Consider the following 26541-nt stretch of genomic DNA (forward strand, 5'->3'; position numbering starts at 1 on the left):
TTTTTGAATCAGTTAGGGAGGTCCTGGGGCGAGGGCGCACGGTTTTTGTCATCATCGCAGAGCATTATGGGACCTCCAAAGCAGCGAAGAGCCATGATACCACAGTGCTTCCCAAGTTTCCAAGGGACATACAGGTTCAGAGCGTGTGTGTGTGTGTGTGTGTGTGTGTGTGTGTGTGTGTGTCGAGGGGGGGAGGGGGTCTTCAGCCAGTTCGCACTGGTTTGGCAGAACTCCGTCCCTAATTTTTGGTTGCGTTCTGGGAACCGGCTGTGAACATGGCACTTGTCACCAGAGTTCTCGCTCGGGGTGAAAATCACAAATGTACATTCCTTTTCCTTCTTAAAGTTCTTCTCCGCAACAGCATCCTTGAGGCACTCGTAGCAATGTCCATCTGTCCACAGGAACCCTGGGAGTAAAGCTTGTTCCATTCATCAGACTCATTATGCTTCTGATGAAATAGTACATGTCTATTTCCTGGGGCTTGTTACGTCAGTAAACAAACGTAACCATAAAGAAAGAAGTGCCGAACAACCAGAGGGCGACAGGCGGCCATTCATCTTGGCGGTGTGTGAGGCCCCAAGTTTCCAGGAGTGAAGTGTGCAACTCCTGGAAGTGTTCAGAGCTAAGAAATATCGTCAGGATAATTGCCGGAAGTCTAGCCGAAGCAGAACGGGGTTTTACAAAGAACATACTATGTTCAGACAAGTTGCTTGTTTCTAATGCATCAAACACAACGGCTACTGCTGGCCGGCGTCTGGCCGGCGTCACAGGACTGGGATCCCAGGGCTATGGCTAACAGATGGTTAAAGATAAATCACATAGCCAACGATGAGCCGATAAAAGTGAAGAATATTTCTGGTGACGGCAGCCTATGTACAAATGTGTTGGCTACAACTGATGTATGGTTACGAGTTATAAGAGCCCCCAATAAAATGACTTAATAATTTTTGTAAAAAGTGAAGAATATTTCAGTGGAGGACACCAACCAAGAAGCAATATGGAACGATCTTAAACAGTCTTATTGGTTTTTGTCAGGTATTATTTAATTTTTTTCATCAACACTTTAAAACTCTTATAATCTAGTTTTGTTTATCCCTTTTATTCTTATTTAAGCAATAACTGTATGAAATGATAGACAAGCTTTCAGCGTACCTTTTCTGTACACTTAACACAGTCATCAGGCCAGCGAACTGGCTGTTAATTATGTGTGTTCCCCCATTGGGCAAGTCCAGTCTGCGGGGGCGCCCAAGCACTGTACGAGGGGCCTTCGGAAAGTCTGTGGAAAAATGGAATAAAAACATAATGAAATCCGTATTTTAATTAGATTCTCCCAAATGATGAAGAATTACCAGGGGGAACCATGTTAGACAGTAGGTTCTGACTCAGCGTATCTGGGCGGAAATTTGAAGTCTCAGTAACCAGAATGAACCAGTTCAAGGCCACATGTGAACTGCCTATGCGTGTTCAAAAATGATCCAAAACAGAGCCCGGGTGGCGTGGTGGTTAAGCACTGGGCTGCAATCTTCATGACCAGCAGTTTGAAACCACCAGTAGCTCTGTGCGAGACAGACCGGGTTTTCCATGCCCACGAACAGTTAGAGTCTCAGAAACCCACAGGAGGTGGACATGACTCAGCATGCACACTCCGTGGCAGTGTTTGTTGTTGCTGTTTTTAAGGGAAAGAACTGATTCCAACATGTAGCAGCTGAAAACAGCAAGTGCTTACGATGCAGCACAGTGGTTGAGTATCAGGAATTTGGGAACACCTTAGCTGGATGGTTTGGGCTCAGGGTCTCTTAAAAGGCAAGACATTGGCTGGGGCTGAGTCAGTGGGTAGGCTTTACTCCAAGATGGCTGTTTGGGAGGCTGTTGGCAGGCGGCCTCAGTTCTTCAGCCTGGGAGCGTCTCCAGCACGTGATCCTAGCAGACCAAAGCTGTCCTGTGCTTTATGACCAAGCCGTGAAGTCACAGCCCATCCTCTCTGACAGCCTCTTAGAAGCTCAAATGCTGTCTTGATTCAGTAGGTCTGGGGAAGAAACAGAATTCTGCTTTCCTTGGTGGTGTAGTGGTTGCCCGTTGGGTTGCGATCCACGTGGTCAGCAGTTCAAAACCACCAGCAGCTCCTCAGGAGACAGACTGAGCTGTCTACTCCTGTCAACAGTTAGTTTCGGAAACCCACAGGGGGTCCCTATGAGTGAGCACTGACTGGATGGCAGCGGCCACAGAATCAACTCCAGGGCTCCCTCTGCTGCCCACCAGAAGAAGCCGGCGCTGAGTAGGGAGGGGCCGAAGCTATGGCTCCTCAACCCCTCACTGCTCTGACGAGCATCCTCTGTCAGCCTGGCATCAGCTTTGGATGAAGGCCAATCTTAAAATCACATTTCCCTGAAAGGTCAGAGCAGTGAAGCACGGCAGAGAAGCTTACAAGCCGTAATGGAATTAAAGACCATCAAAGGGGATTCAGAAAATCTCCCTGGCCTTGCTCTGGAAACAAAGAGGCATCGAACACGAGCCGGCAATTCTGAAGGAAATGTTAACCAAACAGCAGGGAATCTGGCCTTTTAATAAGGAGGATACAAGGTGTCTCCCCATGATGAAGGTGCCTGGCCCTGGCATGGGAACCTGGGCAGGCCAAGGATCCCATATGCTCTGCTGAACCGATGGCTGAAGCTATCATTTGCCCTGGAACCACCTAGATTGAAATTTGGTCCCAGGGCTCACTCACTGCAATCAAGTCAATTCTCACTCATTGTGAAAGGTAGGTTTTTTTGTGCCAACCTGGCCAATAGCAACGTGGGGTTAATAAGGTCGCAGTTTGATTGGAGGACAAAGAGATAAATGGCTTGGCAAGCCCCCCCCCCCCTTGCTCTCTGGTGACCAGACTAGCATGTGGTTGCTAGTTCTCTGTCTCAACTTGTGAGCTACACTAGCTGTGGGACTGCTAGCCTGTGGATTGTGCTGCTAGAGCTTGCGACACTGTTGGTGTATACCTCGCTTGTGCATTGGACTGTCGAGCTGACTGTTGATCTGCCCTCCTGTTTGGTACCTGTGGCCGGACTGCCTGCATTGCACTATGGAAGACTCAGCTGTCTGCCTCCTTGACCTTAGACCCGGCAGCCCTCGTGAGGTGATGGACTTCCAGTATGTTAACTGTTCCATGGAAGTGAGCCCTCTGCATTGCTGGGTGGACTAATTATTATATTCCTCCATGCTGTATAAACCTATGTATCTATATGTCATCTGAAGTGTCCTGGTTTTGTTTCTCTAGAGAACCCTCGCCCACTCAGAGAGACCCTACAGGCAGGACAGAACTGCCCTTGAGCATTTTCCGAGACCGTTTAACTCTTTTTCCTGAAGCGCAGTTGGTGGTTTCAAATTGCTGCGCACTGTTAGCAGCCCAGGCGTAACCCACAAAGCCACCAGATAGCCTTTCCGAATGGAACCCAACCTGTAAGCTCGGAGCTAGGAGCCACACACACACTTCACTGCGTACCATCTCCTGGGTTACGGCATCTTCACACGGTTGCGAAGTCACCTCTCCAGCTCCAGCACGTTCTCATCCTCCCAGCGCCATGGACCCACCGACCGTCACTCTCATATCCCTCCGCCTCTCTCAGCTCCACCCACCGCCCTCAAGTTGATTCGGACTCGTGGGGACCCTAGAGAACGGAGGGGAGCTGCCCCTGTGGGTTTCTAAGTCTCTGATCTTTACAGGAGTAGAACGCGCCTCGTCTTGCTCGGCCCTTCTCTTCTGGCCACTCCACAATGGACTGTGACCTTCTCTGCATCTAGCTTCCCGCCTGGCATGTGTTCAGTTCATCCGTGTTGTAGCACGCGCCAGTATTTCCTGACTTCACACCCTTTTACAGCTAGTAGTGTTCCGTGATGTGGCTGTAACTAACCCTGCCCCGCCGCCAGCCCGAGTGGATGGCCTCACCGCAACCCTGTAGGACAGGTCTGGACTGCCCCTGAGTTTCTGAGACTGCCGCTGTTCATGGGAGCAGAAAGCAGGTTTCTCCTGAGGAGCAGCGGGTGGTTTCAAATGGCTGACCTGGCAACTGGAAACCATGTACAACTGCCATGCCACCAGGACTCCTTATAGGACTATCCACAGAGATGATAGATTTACAGGTCCGTCCTGATAGATGGACATTTGGGCTTTTCCCACTTTGTGGCTTTTAGGAATACTGCTGCCTTGAATATTCTCATACAGGCTTTTAATGTGAACACGTTTTCCATTCTCTAAGTCAGATGGTAACTCAAACATACGTTCTGAAGAGCTGCCAAACTGTTTTCGCAAAAGAGCTGCGCCATTTCACATTCCTACCAGCAGGGGCGAGAGCTCGTTTCTCATGCTCAGGGACTGTCCGATGGACGCGGGTGAGTACTGCCTGTTAGGATGACCACCCCAGTGCGAGAGAAGTGTTTCCTCGTGGTCAGGCACTTCCCAGATGGCTGATGTGGAGCATCTTTCATGTGCGTAGTAGCCATGTTTCTTTGGAAAGGTGTCTATCAACTTCTTTGCCCATTCTTAAAACGAGGTAACTATATATACTAGTATAGAAGCCGAGTTTTTCAGCACGTTTTCAATGCAGTTTTTGTGGTAAAATTAGGTGCTTCGACTGATACTGTTTGGCTTATACTCGAGTATATACAGTATTGCTGAGAGGCACCAAGAATGGCCTTGACTCGCTAGTTAATTGTGTGCAACTTCCTATTTCTTCATTCAATCCTGTCACCTTCCTTATGTCCTCACTGAACGGCGAAGACTCATGTAGCCTATCCTATGTTAGAGGGGGGCAAGTACTATGGCAGCGGGGAACAGAGCACAGGGCAAGGCAGGCTGGGCAGGGTAGAGAGAGGCTGCGTAGGGCCTTGAAACTTGGACAAGGATGGTGAGGGTGGGCCTCCATGGGCAAAAATTTGGGAACTGGCAAGGAATTTACCTATGCAGGTTATCGGCAGAAGCTCATTCTAGCAGGGGTGCCAGCCACTGCCTGCTGAGCCCTTTAGAGAACAGGAGGTCTGTGTGACCAGAGCAGAGAGGAAGGGGGAAAAGCCCGTGAATCACTCTATGACCTTTAGCTTTTCAGAGAGCTGGGGGAGCCCTGGTTTGAATGGGTTGCTGAGCAGTGACATTGTGTTCTTGGTTTAAAAGGTCACTCTGGCTGCTGGGTGAAAAAATAGGCTCTTGGGAAGTCAAAGCTAAAGGTGAAAGAACCGACAAGGGGTGTCTCCTGAAACACTGAGAAGACAAAGGCAGCTGGGACCCATAAGGCAGCAGCAGAGGTGGGAAGGGTTTGGCAGAACCTATGGGGCATCCTGGAAGACTGGATGGGCGAGTGACAGAGGCCAAGCACCACAGCAGATCTGGAGCTGACCCCTGGAGGGAGGGGGGAAGAGCTGCCACTAGCCGTGATGGGGAAGGCCACTGGGGGAGCAGGCTTGCCCCCAGGGGTGGGGGTGAGATGTTCGGATGGGGGCACATGGAAGTCTTGACTTCCAGTGGAGGGATCCAGGACAGCTGGACATTTACCAATGGCGTTCTGGAGTTAGAGAAGTAAGGGCAGACTGAGAACAGAGGCAAGGACCACACCCCGAGACCCTGTGGCATCAAGGGGCGAGGAGAGGAAGGCCTAGCCGAGGGAGCTGGCTTTCACAGCAGTGCCAGCTGCCCAAGAACACCTTCCCTCCGCCCGTCCTCCTGCCCACTTTCAGCAGGCCTCTGCTCTGTGCCAGGACTCAGAACCCCATCGACTTGCCCTCAGCAGGCTAACGGCCTGGCAGGAGCGGAGGAACATGTGGATTCGCATTCGCAGCACTTGCTGGGCAGGCGCGGGCCTTCTCCTGCACTAACCTAAGAGATGACACACGTGTGTGGGCCACCACAGGCGCTGGGAATCTACACTGGAGGCTGGATTCGCTCTTGGTTTAGGAAGAGAAGTTGCCGTTGGAAAGGACCCAACCACACTACTACCTGGTCCACTGCTCAAGTCGACTGACACCCTCTGTGGGGTGAGCTGGGCCTGCCTGCTGGAGGCTCATCACACAGGGTCCTGGGGGGGGGGTGTCACAGAGTAACGGGGCCCTCCACCAGCAGCAGGGGATGCTCCATTTCAGGGGGATGAATGAATGGGATATGAAGATCTGCTGGAGAGCTTTGGAAACCGTTTTTGATCCTGGGCCCTACCTAGTAAGTCAGAAATGTGGGCCTGGAAAATGAGTTTGTTTTAAGCAGCCCACCAGGTCTGCAGGGCAGAGACGACCACCAGCCTGCAGTGGGTTCATGGCAGTCTGAGAGTGGCCGTCAGTTTTGCTGGTCATTCTTTTGGTGGCAGACCTGAAGTCATGATTACACTTCAACTCTGCAGAGCCTGTCCCCGTCCCTCAGCCTGGTTCCTTTAAGGAAGGAAACCACCCCGCCTCGTCCCTCCGTAACTCCAAACAGATGTGACAAGTCTTCCTCGTACTTGATGGGCTTGAGAGTCCTTCATCAATCATAAAGGCCCTCGTGATTCATTTCCATTTACCAGTTGAAATCAAGTTGTTTTCTCCTCAAGATCTGTGACTTTATTAACGATTCATTCTGGAAGCGTTAGGAGAACCCAGCTGTGAGATCAACTAAAGAAGCCTTCGTTTGCCATCAGTTGGATGTGCTTGCTGAACACATTGTCCTTTCGGCTTGAGACCAGCCCAGAGAGAAGGTAGCACGGGGGATTTTCACTAAATGGGGAGAGGGAGGATGGTCACAGTTCGGTAAGAAAGCTTACATAACAATAGTGATTCATTTTTTCTGGAAAAAAAAATCACCTGTCAAATGACAACTGCCTCTTCTAGACGGGGTCGAGAGGCACGATTTAAAATCTTTCTGACAAATAGATAGCCGCACTGCATCCGGCCTGGATGGCCCTCTTCAACAGGGCGTACGCGGGAGCCTGTTTCAAATGGAAAACAAGCAAACGGTTACACAGTGACAGAGGCCAAGCGCCACAGCAGATGTGGGGCAGGCCACTGGGAGGGGGTGGGGGCGCGCAGAGCTGTCACTAGCCGTGATGGGGAAGGCCACTGGGGGAGCAGGCCTGCCCCCAGGGGTGGGGGTGAGATGTTTGGATGGGGGCACATGGAAGTCTTGACTTCCAGTAGAGGGATCCAGGGCAGCTGGACATTTACCAATGGCGTTCTGGAGTTAGAGAAGGAAGGGCAGACTGAGAACAGAAGCAAGGACCACACCCCGAGACCCTGTGGCATCAAGGGGCCAGGAGAGGAAGGCCTAGGCGAGGGAGCTGGCTTTCACAGCAGTGCCAGCTACCCAAGAACACCTTCCCTTTCCTGCTGTCCTGTCCCCTCCTCCTCCCCGCCCACCTCCCCTCTGGGTTTGGATTTCCTTGGATAAGAAGTGAGATCTGAGGTGCAATTTATGATCCTTGGGGGTGGGGGTTGTCTTTGCAAAAGACGGGATGGATGGCCTCTGCCATGGCCGCTACGTGGAACCCGCTGGCCCCCCACCATGCAGGGAAGGGGCGTGGCAGGACAAGGACCCAGGAGGGCGCAAAGCATACGATATGGAACTGGGAGCAGCATTTCTGCTCGCTTCAGGCTTCTTTCTTCGGCCATCCCCTTAAATCTATTTTTCTCAACACAGACACTGTGCTGGCCTCTTAAGCTTCCAAACAAAGGGCCCCGGAGCCCCAGAGGCTACCGGGAAGAGCAGGGACCTACCAGCTCAGCATCGTGCTCCAGGCCTGTGTCGTGGTGCTCAAGTTCTTCATCCCGAAACTTCTTTATGACCTGGTTAGATTTGAAAAGGAAAAACAGAAACAAGCCCGTCAGCATCCCCCCGCTCCTGCTGCCCTGGCTTACTGTGGACATGGACACCAGAGTTTCAAGAGCGCTGGTGGGGAGGTGGGTTACGTACACCTTGCACTGCTAAGCACAAGGTCAGCCGTGTGAACCCATCAGTTGCTCCCTGGGTGAAGGATGAGGCTGTCTACGCCTGTGCAGAGTTCAGGTCTCGGAAACCCGACGGGAAGTTCTACCCTGTCCTCAAGGTTGCTGTGAGTCAGACTTGACTCGACGGCAGCAAGTTTGGTGTGCAGAGCCATCAGTTTCAGGTCAGGTCAGCAAATGGTTCCTAGCTAGGGCCAAACAGTGAATCCTTCAGCTGTGCCGGCCACAGTCTCGGTTCCAGCTAGTCTCAGCGACGCCAAAAAGTATTGCCACTAGGCTGCCAGCTCCACACTCACTGCCATCGAGTGGGCTCTGACTCACGGTGACCCTAGAGGCCGGCCCGGTGGGCTTCAGAGACCGTAACTCTTTCAGAGCATACAACGCCTCATCTTTCTCCCCAGGAGTGGTTAGCGGTTTCACACTGGCCAGCCTGGACTGCGGTGTCACCAGGGCTCCCACGGTTCACACCTGCACATTTGCTCCAAATAAAACAAAGCGTGTGTAGCCATGACCATGCGCAGGGGGTGGCTGCAGGCCTGTTCTCCCCGTCTGTCACACGGGGGTCTCAGTCTCCTGAGGGTCCCTCCCCACAAAGGTCCCAACAGCGGCTTCCTGGGACATCTGCGGTGCCAGCTGCAGTCCAGGCAGAAGGGCCAGCTCAGAAGGTTATGGTGGCCCAAAAGGGTCATCTTGATAGACTTTCTTGAAAGACACAGGAAGAAGTCCTAAGATAATGGGCAACTGCACTGATACGAAGGAAGTCAGGAAAGCTGTGCGCAGCACATCACCCTGTCAAGACAAGGCACCTACCTGCTTGTTCTCCAACGGGAGAAAGGGCAGGCCTACACCTCCTCCCACCCACCCTACCACGCAGCGCACAGACCTGACGGAGGGCATGTGGAGAAAGCAACAGCTTCCCCTGTGGTGGTTTCTCTTTCCTAAGGATTCCAGGCGGCTTTGTTACACTGCTTTCTGGCTCACCCGCGTTTCTCTTCCTCTGCCCCTGCGAGCTCGCCCTCCCCAGAGCGGTGGGGTACCTGAAGGAGTTCCTCGTGCTTTTCAGGACCCTCCTCCATCAGCGTGCGGATCTGGTTGTTGTAGTGATGTGAAATGGACTCTTCCACAGCCACCGTGCACGCCATCGCGCCTTCCTTCCCCAGCAAGGCGGTCCCCGCTCCTGGAGGGGCAGACCCAGAGCAGTTCAGTGGCACGGAGAGACCACGGAGGGGGGAGCAGAGGGGGGCATTTCAGGCCAGGGTCTCACAACCTCAACGCTATCTACCTCCAGGTGGTCTTTTCCTGTAGCAACCTCTCCCCCGGGGGGAGCAACCCCAGATGCCTCCAGACAGCGAACATGTCCTCTGGGGCAAATCCTCCTGGACTCAAAAAAAGTTTTGGGGCACCCTGATCACAGTGAGACTGCCATGCTTCTCTGAGCTCTCCCTGACCTGCTTACCAAAGGAGAGCCTTCCTTCGACGGGGCGAGCCCGTCCGGGCCTCCCGAGGAAGCCTCAGGCTGAGAACCTCTGCCACACGACAGCATCTGCCTGCCATCAAATTCTACTACTTTCCTCCCCCCACCCTTCTACAGGGTCCGTGGGAGTCGGGTTTGACTTGACCGCAGTGGATTTGAGTTTTTTGCTTGTTTGCTTCCTTTCATGAAACCACTGATTTAAAGATGCCAACTTAAATAAATTTAAGCAAAAAAAAAAAAAAGAAAAGGTGGGGGAGTGGTCAATGTAACTCTTAGAAGAGTATCGGGCATGGGTGAGTCCCTCCCTTCATCCAAGCCCAGGAAGCTCACACAGACGCGTCCATGCAGACACACTTACCCAGGGCAAACCCCATCACGTTCCAAAAGGGCATGAGAACCGTCGGCCGGACCCTGCGTGCCACCATCAGCTCACTGAACTTCTTCAAATGCTCCTTCTCCTGATCCCACATGTTCTGCACGACACCACACATGCCATGGGGCGACCGCCGCAGGCCCTGCCCTGCCCATTGGCGTGAAGCATGAGAAACACAGTGGACGAGGGCGGTGACTTCCCCCAGGGGCCTCCAGTCGCGTGTGGCAAAACCTAACCATCAGGCAGAAGGGAATCTCGGATGCTGGGGAGAGCATGACCCCGGCTGGGCTCCCCAGCTCTCGAATTTCAGGTGAGGGTGGAGAGGCCCAGACTCACAGGACAAGAACCATGTCACACCTACCCGTCCCCGCCCACCCCACATACACACACGGGAAGTGGGGAGGGCAGCCTGTCCCGAGTTCGTCAGGGTGGACCCCACAGCTGTGCGCCTCCCTTTCAGCAAGCTAGATGAGGAGCCTCAGCGAAACCAAGGGGGAAGGGAGAACACCATAACCGCTCACCCAGACTCGGCCACGCCAAGTGCCAAGCTCTCTTACTGTGAACCAGCCTGTGACGTACGAACCCCGATCCCCGTCCCTAGGGGGAGGGAGGGAGGCACTGAGAGGCTAAGTGCCGAGCCCAGGGATTCGGAGGAGGCCTTCTAACTTGTATTTGTGCCTATACATGCCAACTGTGGTGCTACTTTAAAACTCATTTTCAAACAAACACGCATTTACACGACACCCAAGCCCACTGAGGTCGGTGGAAAGAGCCCATCTGCAACCATGGCAGGAACGGGCCCTCAGAGAGGCCGAGTGGCTTCCAAGGCGGGAGTGAACGGAACTGTGAACCAGCAATTGTGCGACCACCAAGCTACCTCTGTGTATAAAATATCAGGGTGCTTCACAAGGTCACCGAATGCCCTGCCAGTGAGTCAGTCCTGACTCACGGCGACCATACAGGGCAGGGTAGGGCTGCTCCCAAGGGGTCTGAGACTGTAACTACTTACAGGATAGAAAGCTTCATCTTTCCCCACTCCTTGCGCTTAGCAGTCCAGAGCATAGGGAACTGGAATTTCCCCTGACCTTTTGAAGCCCTCGTGGTTCTGTTTTCGTGCTACTGAGAATTGTGTGTGTGTGTGTGTGTGTGTGTGTGTGTGTGTTACTCCAGGGCCTTCACTTGAAGCAGCGATCCTCTACCCTCTCTCACTACCACCGCCACCACCAAGACCCTTTTAAATGCCGCATACACGCCGAACTTCAAGGAGCTCATGGGGAAATTCCATTACCTTTTATTTTATTTTTCTGTAAACTTTTTGAAATGTAATATATATACCTGTGCTTCACACATAGATTTTTCCCACCTCATCCAATTGTCAAAAATCCATACCTTTGTGGCAACAGAGCCTCTCCTGAGGACACCTGGCCCCAGGTGGGCCTGAGGCCTTTGGACCATCTGCGCAGCAGCAGGTGAGAGCTACGAGACCCACCTGGATGACTGGCCCAACGCTGGTCCGGCCCAGGACAGCCATCTGCCCTGCATAGATGCGGTTGGCGCCATATTCGCCTGCGTGATCCACCCGAATTATTCGATCCACAGTCGCCCGGCTGATGGTGTCTAAGGTCATTCCCGAACTGCAATACCTGGCGCCGAGCTTCCTTCCGAAAACTGCAATGCAAGCGGCGATTCGTCATCACTCTGGGGACAAGAACACCTCAGGACAAACGCCCCAAGTGAGCGCTCATGGCCCTGAGAGATCGTTTATTTCACCTACAGTGTTTTTAAAAACAGTGAATTAGTTAGGATGAAACCTTACCGATTTTACCGAGAGCTCCGGATTTCTGGGTCATTTTACATTTCTGAAGATCTACCTTCTCACACTGCAGGCACTCCGCCATCACCCAAGGCGAGCAGAGGGGTGGTTTAAACAAGAATTGGGGCACTCAGAGTCCTGCATTCCATCGTCATGTTAAACCAGATTACCTGGGGCCAAGCAGAGGCTGGTCAGAGGGGCGGGAGGATGCCCTCAGGAAAAGTGACAGTTCTGCTTACATGTGGTGACAAGAGCTTGTCTATTTCATGAACTCCTGAGTGCTGTTTTCTGAGCCCCATCCTGCCGTGGCTCCTTGCTGCTGCATGGCCTTGTGGGGGCAGTGCTGCTCCCCAGGCCACTCTAGGCCAGGGCTTTTAGGAGGTATGAGGTGAGGCCTGTCTTCCCACACACCCCACCCCATGCCTCTAGGTGGGTTTGAACTCTCAACCTTTTGGTCAACTAGTAGAGCCCCCATGGACTCCGGCGCCTGGTATTCAGGCATCTCAAAAACGCTCTCCCTTGCAGGTCTGAGAGGTTGTTTGAAAGTAAAAATGAGGAACCGATAAGTCTACTCCCACCTGGTTCACAGCAAAAATGAAAACCACACACAAAAAAAATCTAAGAGTCCCCTCTCTTCCCCAACAAAAAACGTTCTTAGTCCTAAGAGGAGGGACCATGGGCAGCATGTGTTTGACACGTGAGCCTGGGCTGACATGGCTTGAAGTGCATCCCAGGCTCACGGCAGCGTGGCTTCTGTGGAATGCGTCTCCCGCTGGCCAGCTTCCACCTCGGGAAATAGGTGAGGGAAACCATTTCAGGGAATGTGTGGTTCTGTGGTAAACTAACACTGAGGGGAAGATGACAAGGGCTATATTCCTAACTTATACCACACGGAATCTGGAAAGCTGGAATTCCACGGTAGGAAAGCCGCCACATTTTGGTAACTTAAAAGTTCAAGTACATTATCCTGCTTTAAAAATCATTCCCACAGATTTTTTCCTTAACCGCTATGCTGCCTTAAAGTGAGCACAGGTTGATTTTATCTCCCTATGGAAGCAGACATTATCCCTTTCTCTCTCTCTGCGTGGCACCCACCCCCCAGTGCAGACACTGGGTTTCCCCACTGTGAGCTCAGAGACCTTTAATGGAGATACCACCACCTTGTGACATAGCTAACTACTGAACATGCATGTGTTAAGGCTACCTCTGAATGTCCCAAGATAGGAAAGGCTCGCTCTCACGTCTCCCAGCTTCACGTGGTCCATCAAGAGGAGCTGAGGTGAGCATGTGTCTGACTGCTTTATTACATTCTCAATCTTTCTTATCATCTATGACTCTACTTTAATCTTTATATATTGTCATCGTACATTTGCGCCTTCTGGCCTGTCGGTTGTTGGAGGCTGGTTTCCTCTGACGTGGTTCTGGGACAGAAGGTGATATGCCCCAAGGAGGTGGGTCCCAGATGTAGTTCTGAGAGGTGGCTTCCATAAACGCAAATCAAGCAGGACGCACACAGACGCGTGCGCACACACACAGAGGCAGACCCCATGTCTGAGCGCGCCTCGCGTGCTCCAGAACCATGAGACAATCAGTTTGTTCACTAAAGCCACCCTTGTGGCAGTATTCGTAGGACAATCCAGGTGACCCAGCCAGATGGGCTTGGCATCTGCGGAGGGACACGGTCTGCACGTGAACTGGGAGGGCTTTCCATGCTGCAGCACTCGAAACGACGACGGCCCGGGTGCTTTGAGGCTTCCCGGCTCCACTGCCATCCACTCCTCCGTGGGACTTGCTCTGGTCTGCTGAGCCTGTCCGCCACAAGGAGACACGGGGACGTGGGTGGAGCCCCGTGCATCATGCCACCAGGGCCTGTGCCACCAGGCGGTGGGCCACTGTAGGCCACGGCTGTTTTTTATTGGGAGAACAGGCTGAGACATTTGACACGGTCAAGGTGGCCTGTTCTTAATGGCTTTACTTCAAGTTCAAGGACCGGTGCTTCCCACATAGGTTTCCTTGCAGGGGGATGGAGTCGAGTAATTGTAAATGATGAGGCAGTTCTTTTTTTCTCAACATAATCTTATTTCCTGCTTCTGTGATTTGCTACCACCAAAAACATGTCAATGGCCAAGATCCAAAAGAGAACGTAGTACTTTCAAACAAAGCAAAACCACCCACCACTTCCGGAGAGCAGTAAGCGACTGGGGCCCAAGGCCGAGTGCGGACACACAGCTGGCTGCTGACAGGGTCTGGTGAGAATGTTTACAATTGTTAGAACACACTGGACTGTCTTGTAACACACCATGCTTCCAGCCTGGGGTTCCCAACCAATGATTCTCGGGGCAGCTGGAGACGGTCCTAGCGGCCACTTTTCTCTCCACAAGTCCTGCAAAATGTCTTTATAAAGCATGAGGTGGGCCACACAAGTCACAAGATATGTGTCTGATCTCTAGCACGAACCCTGGACAAGTCAAGGTTTCATATGCCGTTTCTGACACGTGAAACTGGCAAACATCAGGCTATTTCCACTTAAAAGGAAAAGCAGATACTGGGAAGCCTTGCTGACTGTGTTGTTCTGAGACTAGCATCAAGTACTGCTGCTGTGGTTGGCTGGCACCAAGTCAATTCAGACTCACTCAAGATGCCCCCAGAGTGCCGTTACCTGAGGTGCCCGTGGATGGGTTTAATGACCAGTCTTTCAGCTGGTACTCAACCCCGTCATCGCATCAACTCAGAGCAATCCTGCGGGTTCCTGAGACGGTAACCTTTTATGGGAGAAAACCAGACCTTTCTCCTGAGGTGCAGCTGGTGGGTTCAAACCGCTACCTTTGAGGGTAGGAGGCCAAATCGTCACCCCCTACACCACAATAATTAAACACTATTATGTTGACTATTGTCCCCCCAAATGTGCCGTCAATCCCAATCTCAACACCTGTGATTATAGTCCTAGCTGGGATGTTAACAGGACAGGATCAGTGTGTTCTGAGTCAATTTTTTCTGAGATACAGAGATTACACAGATAAGGAAGAGATGGGGGAAGAGAGATGCCAAGCACATGAAGATGACTCAGCAAGAGACCTTCTACCAGGGCCAACCCAGAAAGCCTTCCCTTAAAGGCCAGAGGCCTGGATTCAGACTCAGCCTCCTAGCCTGAGATCTAAATGCAAGGCTGGCAATTCCAGTCTAGCCGTCACCACCTCAGGAGAAAAATGAGGTTGTCTGTTCCCACAGGGTTTACAAAACCTTGGAAACCCCATACAAGGTCCCCAGGAGTGGGACTCGACCCGTGGCAGTAGGGAGGGCTGGGTAAACTGGGGGAAAATAAAGTCCTGTTTGCTAAAGCCAGCCACTTGTGGGATCTCTGTTACAGAAGCACTAGATCAGGGGTCCTCAAACTATGGCCCGCCAAGGACATTTATCCGGCCCGCCGGGTGTTTTTGCCGTTTTGTTTTTTTACTTCAAAATAAGCTATGTGCAGTGTGCATATAGGGATTTGTTCATAGTTTTTTTTTAAACTATAGTCCGGCCCTCCAATGGGTCTGAGGGACAGTGGAGTGGCCCCGTTTAAAAAGTTTGAGGACCCTGCACCAGATGCTCAAGGAGCTTGTGCAGTGTTGTGGGCGAGTGTGTCACCATTGCACGATCCAAAACCAAAAGAACAAGCTCACTGCCATCAAGTCGACAGCATCTTTCTAGAACAAGCAGTTTGGCCCTGTGAGTTTCCAAGCCAGTATTTCTTTCTGGGAGTAGAAAGCCCCGTCTTTATTATCATTTTTTAATCATTTTATTGGGGGTTCATACAACTCTTTTCACAATCCATCCATCCATCCATTGTGTCAAGCACATTTGTGTATTTGTTGCTATCATCATTTTCAAAACATTTTCTTTCTACCTGAGCCCTTGGTCTCATGATCACAGAGGCTGGTGTGCTGCTTCCATGTGGGCTTCGTAGCTTCTCAGCTAGCTGGCCTCTTGTTTATCTTCAAGTCTTTAAGACCCCAGATGGAAAGTCCCGTCATTGGATCCTGGTGATTCTTTTACCAGAATGAGGATTTAGCTGCTGTCAAACACTTTTATGTAGTTTCAGAACGGGGCTTTATTATATGTGGGGGGCAGGGGGGAGGTGGTAGGGGGGAGGACGACAAACTATTCAGTCATCAAAATGCAAGTGATTTAAAAAATGATTTTGCTGTAAGACAAGATTCCTCCAAGTGGTACACAAACAATTCAACTCAGAGCAAACAGCCTGGCAACATGTTTCGGTAGCAGCTTGTTTTGAGGGCGTAAGGGAGCCAGGGGCCACTTCCCTCGCAGCGCACTGGTGCTTCTCAGACTGAGTCGGAAGTGTAATCCTGTCATTTCTAACAAGTTCCCAGGTGAAGCCTAGGCTGCTCCTTGTAGGACTACACTCGGGGCAGGAAAGCCTGGCGAAGGCTTCGGAGAGCAGCACCCCGAGGGGGTGCACCTGCATCGACCACTGCATTTTGGCCAACTGATCATCGAGAGCCACCAGAGGCTCCTTGGGAGAAAGCTGAGGCTTTCTACTCCTTTAAAGAGCTGCAGTCTTCTGAAACACACACTATTCCTCTGGTTCTTTGAGGTTTCCTCAACCCCAACTATCATGACCCCAGTCCTGCCTTTCAGTTCTGGCTAGAACGGAGCATGTGCACTGGTACACATAAGAGCTCACAACACAAGGAATCCAGATCAGATAAATCCTTCAGGAACAGAAATGGGAGTAGGGATCCCAGGAGGATAGGAGGAAGGTGAGGGAGGAGGGGAGGAAGTGGGAACCAATTTCAATGATCCATGCACAATTTCCCAACACTCCCCACCCCTCCCGGAGACAAAGGCCAGTGTAAGATATGAAAATAATAATAATTTATAATTTATTACGGTGACACCGGGGCGGTGAGCGGAGCAGATACCAAGGGCTCAAATAGAAAGTCAATGTTTAGAAAATGATGATGGCTGCCAAGGTACAAATATGCTTGATACAATCGATGTATGGAATGTTGTAAGAGCTGTAAGAGCCCCGAATGAAATGATTTTTAAAACAATCTTGCCTTGAGGGTGCCCAATACACGGCAACTCAAGACTAAAATATCCAAAAAATAGAGTTGCAATCTCGGAAATCCACCGCGGGCAGGTCCACCGTGTCGCTCTGGGTCGGAATAATCAACTGGGTGACAGGGACAGCGTGTCCTTCGCCTAAACCTCCACCCGACGCGACGTCAACGCACCCACGTTCAATGACGTCACCCCAGCGTGCCGCCCAGCCGGGACCAGTCACTTCCCGACCCCGAAACTCCGCCCCCTACAGGTCGTCCGCGGCCCTCCGCGGCGCTCCGTCGCGGTCGCCGCGCTGTGACGTCAGGCGTCTGCCCTCGCCCCTCCACCGCTCCGGCTCGTCCTCCTGGGTTCCGGGCCCGCGCGCGGCCACGACCCTGCCTGCCCCTTACCTGCGGGGGGCCGCCGGGCACTGGTGTGCAGCCGCCACAGAGGACGGGCCGCCGCCGCCGCCGCCCCGGCCATCGCCCCGACGACGAAGCCGCCGCGCTGCGGCACGAAACAGGCCAAACGTGCTCTCGACGCCGACTGATGACACCCGGAAACGCTGCGGGGCTTTGCGCGGCCGGGAACGCCCCTGCTTCCCAAGCCGCCATCCGATTGGAGGAAAACGACAAGTGCAACGATGTCATTGGATGCAGGCGCTGTCAACTATTTGGGAGGGACGGTCTTTGAGTTACCATGGAAACGAAAACGCTCGCTTGAGCTTTCAAAAGTCCAGATTGAATCAAGGTTTCTCACCTGAATTCCTGGGACTGAGGACCACGAAGAGATTAGTAATTCATTTGTTTTTGGGGTTTGTTTTTTTTTTTTAGATTAGTAACTCATGATTCCAACTCTGCCTAGTCCTGCATCCGCCTCCCAATTGCTGGCGTGTTTGAGCCCGCGGTTGCCGCCACTGTCAATCCATCTCGGGCAGGTCAATCCATTTCCTTTTTTGCGATGACCCTCTACGCAACTTGATGTCCGAAATATGTGAGATGAAGTCGCCATTCTGAATTCTATGGCGCTTTCTGGCTGCACTTCTTCCAAGACATTTTGTGTGCTGGTAGTCTTTGATAACACCGTAATTCAAAAATATCGGTTCATTACTTATATTGTCTAGTCTGCCCATGTATATGAAGCTATTGAAAATCATGTATCCCAAGTTACTTAATGCAGCCTCTATGGAAGTTTTATGGAGGTCTTGCTCAGAGGCAAACAGGTGTGATGCACGTGTCATCGGGAAGGGTCAGATAACTCCAAGACATTACATGTCTGTTAGTGGCCAAAAAATTAATCCCTGTTATCTGAGGAGTTGTCAGAGCCATTTTGAGACGAAGACACAAGAACCTTGCTGTCCTGTGTGCTTGTTCGGGGTCTCCTGGTTGCCCTGAAACCTGAGTTAATGTCAAACCCTCCCTCTTCAAAGTGTAAATTCCAAATGAAAAAAATGTGTTCTGGTTTCAAACAGGACGCCACCCAGACGGACTGTTTTGCTGTCAGCCTGGAGCTGCCTTCTGGAAACTTTAACTTCACTTTGTCCCTCTCATTGACTCTTGCTCCCAGGTGTAAGCCTGCATTTTGGTATCAAGACCATGATAGGGGCAGGCGCACCTTAGTCCTCAGTGTGACGTCATTGTCTTTTAACACCTTAACGAGTGCTCATGCAACAGATTTACCCAATGCAATAGATCATGTTTTTTGTTTTGTTTCTTTTTAACATTCGATAATCATAATAACAATAGCATCCTCAATCTACCCAACAGTATATATTTAAAATATTAATGAAAAAATATAAAAGCAAATTTTACCATTATATGGAAAGGTTCAAAGATACAAGTTAAGTGATAGAACACAGTGCCATTGAGTGGATTCTAATTCATAGTGACCCTATGTAGGGTTTCCAAGGTTTAGTGAATCTATGGGAGGAGACAGCCTCATTTTTGTCCCGTGGAGCAGCTGCTGGATTTGAACCACCGGCCCTTCAGATAGCCCAACACTTAGCTGGTTTTACCCGTAAAACATATGCACATTGTGGTGCAAAAGGTTACATGGTAACCAGAAAGTTTGAGGTTGGAGTCCAGCCAGTGGCTCTTAGAAGAATGGTCTGGGAATCTACTGAAAAAACAAAAAGCAAAAAACCAGCCACTGGCAGTCCCAGGGAGCACAGTTCTACTCTGACACACATGGCGTTTGCCACGTGATAGAACTGACTTGATGGTTACTGGCCTGGAGTCGATAAGAAACATCAAGAAGTTCTTTTGTCTTCCAAGGCCAGACCTTCTGCCCTCTTGGCAGACTTTGTACCTTTCTTCTCGAATACTTATGCAACTGGGGAGCTACAAGCACATTTGCCACCTCAAGGATTAAAGCAAACGAAGGACATCACCTATCTGGATTTTCCCTTGACTGGGATGAGAACATTGTGTGACCAAGAGAACCGGCCAAGCTGTCCAGATAAAGAACAAAGGTTCTCGGGTCAAAAAGAGAACCGTTTACAAGAGCTGGTCAGGTCGCAGCACCTGGGGTTCTCAACAGGTGAAAAAGCATTGGAAACCATTTGACTATTGGTTGGAGCTGAATGGATGTAGAGATAACGGTAGGATCAAGGCACTGACATGCCCTGATTCCATGGGACAAAAGAATGGGTAGTTAATTATATGGGGAAGCCAATTGCCATCAATCCCGTTCTGAGTCAGTGTGAAGCAGGACAGGGTTCGAATTGTCCCGGAGGGTCTCCAAAGCTGTGAAGTTGTAGAATGTTTCCTGGAAGTGGACGGCCATATTCCCCGGATCACACTGTCCTCCGTGGAGGAGCTGGTGGATTTGAAACTGCTGGCCTGTCGGCAGCCAAGCACACAGCCACTGCTCCACCAACAGTCCCCAAACAATATTACTAAGTAGAAAGGTTTAGGAAGGGAGCACACAGATATTTCACATACTACAACCACACATCTCTGTCTGCTTGCATATAAAGTAGTCTCGGAGGATAAGATACACAAATTGTCTACCGTGGCTTTCCTTGAAGTGGGATGGGGAGTGCTTGAAATAATTTTATTTTTACAGTTGATTTTAAACATTCCCCCACCACCACCCCGCCCGAAGCTCCAAAGGAGCCCAGGGGTCTTAATTAAAAGTACTCATCTGCCAACGACTTTAAGCACGCCTTTTCCCTCTCCACAATCCCAGTGACGGGAAAGAGCCAGTCCAAAAACAGGAGCAGCTTTCCTTGATCAGCTGATTGACAACAAGAAGGCGCCATAAATCCAGATGCACACAAGCGCGTTAAAAAAAAAACTGTTTAATCAGTCGTTCCGATGCCCATTTTTTAGAGCGCTGCATTTAAAAAATAAGTCTTATACAGACATCACCTGATGTTATGAACAGTAGTCAAAACAGACATTCAAGTAGGAGGTAATGCAAATTAGCAGCGGTTAATGAAAAGTTAGACATTCCTGTACATCACTGTCAGTTGTATAACAGCAGTGTCTGTTCACTGCTTCCATCACACACAGAGAAAGAAAGCATGACCTGGGAAGGTGAGAGCATTTTAAATATGAAAAGGTTTTTGAAAGAAGCACCAACACTTAGCATTTGTTTTTCTAAGTGAGGAGAGAATGAACTCTGGGTAACTCAAAATTCCACGATCCCAGTTATATGGTTTAGAAATTCATAATCTTTAATAAGCTAGGGATTTCGTAAGAAACTCGTCAGTCTCACAGGACCCAAACACACTCCTGTTTATACTGCCTTTGTGGAAGACCATGAAAATGGCTCTGTGTTGAGTGACAAACCTCCGGACACGTGCCTGTTCTGGCAGGCTTCCTGTGCCCCTGAAGCAAGGAGTTGGTCACTTCTGAGTAATGAGAGGTGGTAGGAATTATCCTTTCTAAACCTGCACCCACCTTTAAATCACCCCCCTACAAACACACACACACACGCAGTCCTGAGTAAATGCAAGGAAGGAAGACAACGGAAGGAGGCTGCAATGGCCCAGTCTCAAAACTACGGTGCTCTGTAAAAGATTTCCAAAGATAGTACATGAAAAGCAGATGACATCCACCTGTAACCTAGGGTTCAGAGCTATCAATTTCGGGTAAGCTGAGGATGCGGTGCTCAGTGCAAGTGTGATTCTTACTGTAACAGACCTTTGAAGAGAGATGCCACCAAGTCTATAAAAGCAACACATTTAACAATACCAGGGAAGCAAACAGCTGGCCTTTTACATGGGAGCTCTCTCTGTGTCTGCAGAAGAGACTAGCATTCTGCATACCCCGGTTCATGTCCACAGCAGCCTGTCTCGTCTCCCCAAACTCTTGAGCACAGAAACCCACAGCTCCCAACTTAACCAGCCCCTTCCCAGCGGGCCGGGAACTCCAGTGGCCTTCAGGGCATCCAGAAGCCCCAAAACAGACAAACCCTGGCTCCTGAAGATGACTAGAAAGCGGTCATGGCTTGTGGACACCCAGCCCGCCAAGGCAGCCTTCCCCAAGTAAGGAGCCTGCAGCAACTGAACTGCTAGGAAGGGAGGACATTATGGCTGTGGGCCAAAGGCTATACTCGGCCCTCCAAGATCCGCTTAGCCACACTGTCAGCAATGGGCTTCTCTCTCTGACTACCACCGTGGAGCCGAAATTTCACAATCATCCTCTCCATTGTCTCATTACCTGCCCTCAACATCACCAGTCAAGGATTACCCTGCACTTCCAAAACCGAGCCTCATGTTTGGTGAGCAGAATCACTCAAAAGACTCGCTAGGTCCTAAGGAGCGGTCCTCAGCCCTGGCCCCTGTAACCTGGTGCAAAAGAAGGAACCCTGTCTCCTGAATGGAGGGCTCAAAAGTTCGTTTCAAAAGACAAGTCCAGGAAGCTCTTTGAACGTAAAAGTCCTCTTCTCTGTTGGGGCTGTAAAGGTGCAGGCCTCTTAGTAACTACTTTCCAGGTGCAGTCAGTGACCCGGGGACTTGGTTTTCAGCCTGCTTTAGGGATGATGGGCCACACTGCGACACACCAGCCAAGTCTGAAGTCTAGAAAATACGTTTTCAGTTTTCCGTTGAAAATGCAGACATGCTCTAAAAATTCAGCAGTCATCTTGCTTATGCACAAGGTAGGTCAGCATTTTCGGCATCAGCCTAGTCGGTTCCTCATATCCTTCTGGGCTTCCGTTAGTTTCTGGATTAGATAACGTTTGTCACGACTTTCCTAAAGAAAAAAAGAAGTGAGTTGAAAAAGATAGTTATCATTTTGGAGGCAAATCACATTGTTTTCTGCATCATAAGTTAACTGTGAGACTTGGGGCTAAGGATTCACACCATTGGCCCTTTCCTTGTAAAAGTCTGGTTTCCCCCTTTCTCCTGGCTCCCTACAACTACCTTCCCTGACTAGCAGCCGAAGAGCTTGGAAACATGTACATCAGGCTTGGGAGGAAATCGTTGAGAAACAGAGCTGATAAGGAGATATTAAAAACAAGAAAAGTCCTACAATTCAACAACAGTTTAAACAGGCCAAGGGACATGATCTGATATTTGACCAGCCAAGCTCCAGAAATGGTAGTACGCTCAACAATGGATGAGGGAAATGTCAAGCGAGAGCACAGTGAGATACCACTTCACCCCACTAGGATGGCTGTGAACCAACAAAACACAAAAGACCCACCATGGGCAAGAACGTCAAACCCCTCACCCACAGCTGGTGGGCTTGTCCGTGGGGTAGCCCCTGTGGGAATCAATTGTGGGAATTCCTCAAAGAGGGACTTTCCAAGGGGCCAGCAATTCCATTTCTAGATACACAGTCAAGAGAAGCAGAAGCTGGGGCTCAGACAGACACTTGGACCCCAAGGTCCAGTGCAGCACTGTTCACACCGCCCAAGGGCCCATCTACAGAGGAATGGGTACACAAAAGATGCTCCACACATGCAATGATATCAGACTCAGTTGTTAAGAGAAATGAAGTCCTGACATGGGGCCACAGCAGGGGTGAACCGTGGGGATATTATGCTGAGGAAAGTAAGTTGTAAAAGGACAACTGTCAGAGGAAACCAGAGTCTAACAACTGAAGGGTCCGCAGGTGTAACTGTACAACGATCATGTATAAAGGTGACAGTAAAGTCATAGAAGATAGGAGAGATAGTAAAATAAAGGAGTCAGATACATTTTATGGTAGCATGCTCACCAGCCCCTCTTGGTGGTGCACATGGAGGTGGGCGAAGAGGTGGGGGAGTCTTTACTATCTTGGGATATTTATAGGTAGCCACAAGACATGCATATTCAGTAGTGACATACATCACAAAGTGGGTGGCAACTACAGTAAGGTACCGAGCTCACAGGTAAGGAAACCTAATAACTGCACTGGGGGAAGGTATGAGTAGGGCTGGGCACCCGCGGGTGGGAGGAGATAACAAAAGAATGTCTCCTTTATAGGGGGATATAATCAGCAAGAATCGTGGGAATGATATTTAAAGCACCATGATAATGTACTTGGACTTTATCTCTAACATACCAAAGTGGTGGCTTTTGTACCGTGGAATACTAGCTTTCCAGATCCCCTCTGTTATAAGTGAGGGAATATAGTCCTAGTCATATTTGCCTCAGTGTCAGTTTCCCACAGACATCTATGGCATCATCTCATGAAGAATCTTGAAAGGCAAAAGCATGGAAACAAGTTCACTCGTGGGGGGGGGGGAGGGGAGTGAGAACCTCGAGCTTCTACTGCAGAATCCCAGGTGGCACCGAGGGATGAGTGCTGGGCTGCTAACTGCCAAGTTGGCAGTTCAAACCCACCGGCTCCTCTCCAGGAGAACGATGAGGCTGACTGCTACCATAAAGACTCAGTCTCAGAAGCCCTACATTGGGGTCGCCGCTACAAGTCGGAATCGACTTGATGGCAGTGTTTCCATTAAAGGATAGTAAAAAATGCTGGCAACCAAAAAAGCAGTGTTAATTGCACAACAAGGTGAAGGTAATTAATGTTCAGCTGTACCTATAAAAATGACCAAAAGGGCTTTTTAGTTACATATATTTCACACCACAAAGAAATAGAAATAGGCAATCACTCAAGCCTTTCCAATGGCTTCCATCACAGAACAAAATTCAAACTTCCCAGAGCCCCCAGCTCTGACCTGTTGATAACTCAGTATGTCTTGCCTCTCTGTCCTCATTCACCCACCTGCAACCATGATAGCCTTCCTCCTCTTCCTCATCCCCACCCATGCTGCCAACTCCCAAGATCTCCAGTCACCAGCGTCCTGGTCTCAGCCCCAATGTCACCTCTGCCTAGAGACCTTGCCTCTCTAACCACTTTGATTTTATTCCCAGCAGTGCTGAGGATTGGGGTGGTCCTTGTGTCTTTCAATCACCTTTGGAACCCAGCACAGTGCAGGCTGCAGAGTAGGTGCTTTACATAGATAGGTATGTGTGGTAGTTACATCATCTGGTGTCACATTGGGACTTGAGAGGATTAAGAGTGAAGGGATGGAGTCTAGTTTGTCAATCAGATCATAGCCAATGAAGCCTCTGTGTGGGAATGCATTGCTTTCTCCTGAGAATCCTGGGAAATCTGGATTTTCCTCCTTGGAGGTGGGAGACTCACTACTTCACCCCTTTGGAGATGCCCTACTGACAAGACACATGTGCTAAACTCTGGGAGCTGGAGAAGCCACATGGACCTACCCTGATGCAGCCCCGAAGCTGGAGAAGTCACGTGGAGGCCCCTGCCAGCACTGAGATGCTTACAATGCCACTGGATCTAAAGACTTTCTACCCACTGACCTGTGATGTCCTGCATTCAGTGTCATTGCATGTGTTTCATGAGTCTGAAGAGGACTTTAAAAATCAGTATCGGACACATGGGTTAACAGGACTTGTGGACTTGATCTGAACTGGGCTGGGGTGTTTTCTCAATATTCAACAGCTCTTGTATACAAACCTCTTTCCTCTACACATATGAGTGTCCGTGGATTTGTTTCTCTAGTCCACCCGGACTCACACAGTGTGGAAGGGCTAGGAGCGGGGCCTCTGGGCACTCCCCCAGAGTTTGGGGGCATGGTGATGAGAAAGGTTCCCCACCCTTCATTCCCCTACGGTGACCCCACAGCCAGGACTTGCTCCCTTACCAGGGACAGCTGTTCTCGCAGCTGGTCCACCACCTTCTTGTGCGCTCCGGCCAGTGCAATGAAGTAGAACATGATGAGGCTGCAACACAGGCAGAGAGGTGGAGAGTGAGTTCCCCACCCTCGATGTCAGGGCAGGAACAACCCTACGCCTTTCCCCTGGAAACATTTCCCTTGGAGAGACATGAGAAGGGAGGCCTCCCTTTCCCCAATCCAAGGGGCCAGAAACAGCCAGTGCCTGTCTCATTTGGCGGTGGCAGTGAGTCTGATTTATGCCTCGCTGTTTTAAGTGAATGCTACCAGTTGTTGATGTCCCCCGCCCCCCCCCCCCCCCGGCACCTGCAGAGAGGAGGAGGGAGTCCAGGGAGTGGCCTGGGCATGCGATGAGCTGTCTGTGATCACACTACAGATGTGGTCATCTGTAGAGGATGCTCAGGGACCGCCACTGGCTCTTTCCTCAGATGGAAAGTGGGGTGAATGCCGTCAAAGCCAGCAGTCACTCGGCTCAGTAGCCACATGGCAACACTGGATAAAAGCAACTGGTCATTGGCTCCTGCTGTCTGTTCAGCCCCAGATCTCAAGTGGGAGGTAGTTGACGTTATTGGGGGAGATGCAGCGAGAGGGGCAAGCCTGCCCCCAGGATAACCGAGGGGACGTGGCTTCCTGTGAACTCAGGGTCATCCTTGTCTCCCAGATGGGGCCGATAAAACGACGGCCAAGCGACCTGGAGATTCCAGGTGTTACCAATCTCTGGAAGACCAAGAGCTACAGGACAAGGATCCTCAAAGACACAGAAGCCATCACATAACCACCACCAGGTGGTGCTCTAGCCAAACCCCAGGTGGGCCAGCTGATTGGGACAGAGCAGCTCTGGGCCCTGGGAATTCTAGGCGGGCTGCAGGTTCCTAAGTGAGTCAGCAATTTCACCCCTAGCATCCTGCATTTCACACTTGTCTTTTTGCTGCTATCCCATTCTGGCACTGTGGTGCGAGTTTCCTGTCATTGTTCTACATCAGTAGCATTTAATGGTGAGGGTTTCATGAGTTAACAACACCTTTCAGATGTTCACAATACCTCGCTCATAGTAAGTACTACACCCACCCACATCCGGGATTAGTAGTACTATAACAGACACCTAGGTGACCCACACATGATGCACTCCACTGGTAGCAGGTGGTTTGAACCCGTTTAGAAGTGCCTCGGTAGAAAGGCCTGACAACCTGCTCCTGAAAGGAAAGGCATGTAACCTTGAAAACCCAATGGAGCGGTTCCCCCCACTGCACACACGGGGTGGCCAAAAGTCAGGACGGACTCGATGGGAAATTGACAACAGCAACAACGTTAGGATCCTGCTGTCCCGGTGTGCAGCCAAGACCCTGGTGCCCTCCATATGCCAAACGCCATTATGTCCCGAGCCAGCACTGCTCACCCATCACCTCCTCTCTCCCACACCCTTAGGCAGTCTGCCCCGGGCCTCTCCTCATCTCCAGGGCTGGGGGGTGGGGTAAGGGCTGAGGGGAGGGCATGGCAGCAGAGAGACCATGTGATGCCCAAGCCCACCCCGCTTCTAAGTGGCAGGATTCGAGCCTGCGCTCCTAACGTACAGCTCGCTCGCCTGGCTTTCATCAGTCCCTTTTTACAAAGGACAAGAGATGCCGTGGCCAGTCAGCAATGTTGATTCTCAAGCAGACAACGGCAGGAGGAACCAACTCAGGTGCCTTTGAGCTGATTGTGACTCTTGGCGGCCCTTGGCAGGTGGGTCAGAGGAGGGTTTTCGCC

At 50.8% G+C, this 26541-nt stretch overlaps 2 protein-coding genes across 4 annotated transcripts in view; both read right to left on the reverse strand.

The window, feature by feature from the left end:
- Window positions 1–1069: 1069 nt before the first annotated feature.
- COQ7 (coenzyme Q7, hydroxylase) lies at window positions 1070–17202 on the reverse strand. 3 transcript variants are annotated; one of them, XM_075564563.1, is made up of 7 exons: window positions 11611–11777; window positions 11284–11462; window positions 9780–9894; window positions 8985–9124; window positions 7720–7788; window positions 6811–6935; window positions 1070–1276 (listed from the first exon to the last, which is right to left on the reverse strand). In XM_075564563.1, exons 1-6 carry the CDS (start codon window positions 11690–11692, stop codon window positions 6858–6860), a joined length of 663 nt encoding a protein of 220 aa, XP_075420678.1. In that variant the 5' UTR covers window positions 11693–11777; the 3' UTR covers window positions 1070–1276; window positions 6811–6857. The 3 variants fall into 3 exon arrangements, with proteins under 3 accessions (XP_075420678.1, XP_075420679.1, XP_075420677.1); XM_075564564.1 differs by lacking the exons at window positions 1070–1276; window positions 11611–11777 and adding exons at window positions 6530–6723; window positions 17067–17202; XM_075564562.1 differs by lacking the exon at window positions 1070–1276 and adding an exon at window positions 6530–6723.
- A 2773-nt stretch (window positions 17203–19975) lies between these two features.
- The window catches only part of TMC7 (transmembrane channel like 7), a 53635-nt gene continuing 47069 nt past the window's right edge, over window positions 19976–26541 (reverse strand). The window contains exons 14-15 of the mRNA XM_075528338.1: window positions 24766–24844; window positions 19976–21857 (exon numbers count right to left, since the gene is read on the reverse strand). Coding sequence (XP_075384453.1) covers window positions 21783–21857; window positions 24766–24844 — 154 coding nt within the window. The 3' untranslated portion in view covers window positions 19976–21782. The remainder of the gene's footprint in view (window positions 21858–24765; window positions 24845–26541) is intronic.

The sequence above is a fragment of the Tenrec ecaudatus genome, chromosome 12, assembly GCF_050624435.1.
Source record: "Tenrec ecaudatus isolate mTenEca1 chromosome 12, mTenEca1.hap1, whole genome shotgun sequence".
Lineage (NCBI taxonomy): Eukaryota > Metazoa > Chordata > Mammalia > Afrosoricida > Tenrecidae > Tenrec > Tenrec ecaudatus.

Excerpts from the sequence above, each read along its gene's own strand:
- COQ7 (XM_075564563.1), bottom strand. The coding sequence starts at position 11,692 with ATGGCGGAGTGCCTGCAGTGTGAGAAGGTAGATCTTCAGAAATGTAAA. Across the intron at positions 9,895-11,283 it reads GCGTTGGGCCAGTCATCCAG|AACATGTGGGATCAGGAGAA; the intron begins GTGGGTCTCGTA and ends GGTGTCGTGCAG. Across the intron at positions 9,125-9,779 it reads CGTGATGGGGTTTGCCCTGG|GAGCGGGGACCGCCTTGCTG; the intron begins GTAAGTGTGTCT and ends CTGCCCCTCCAG.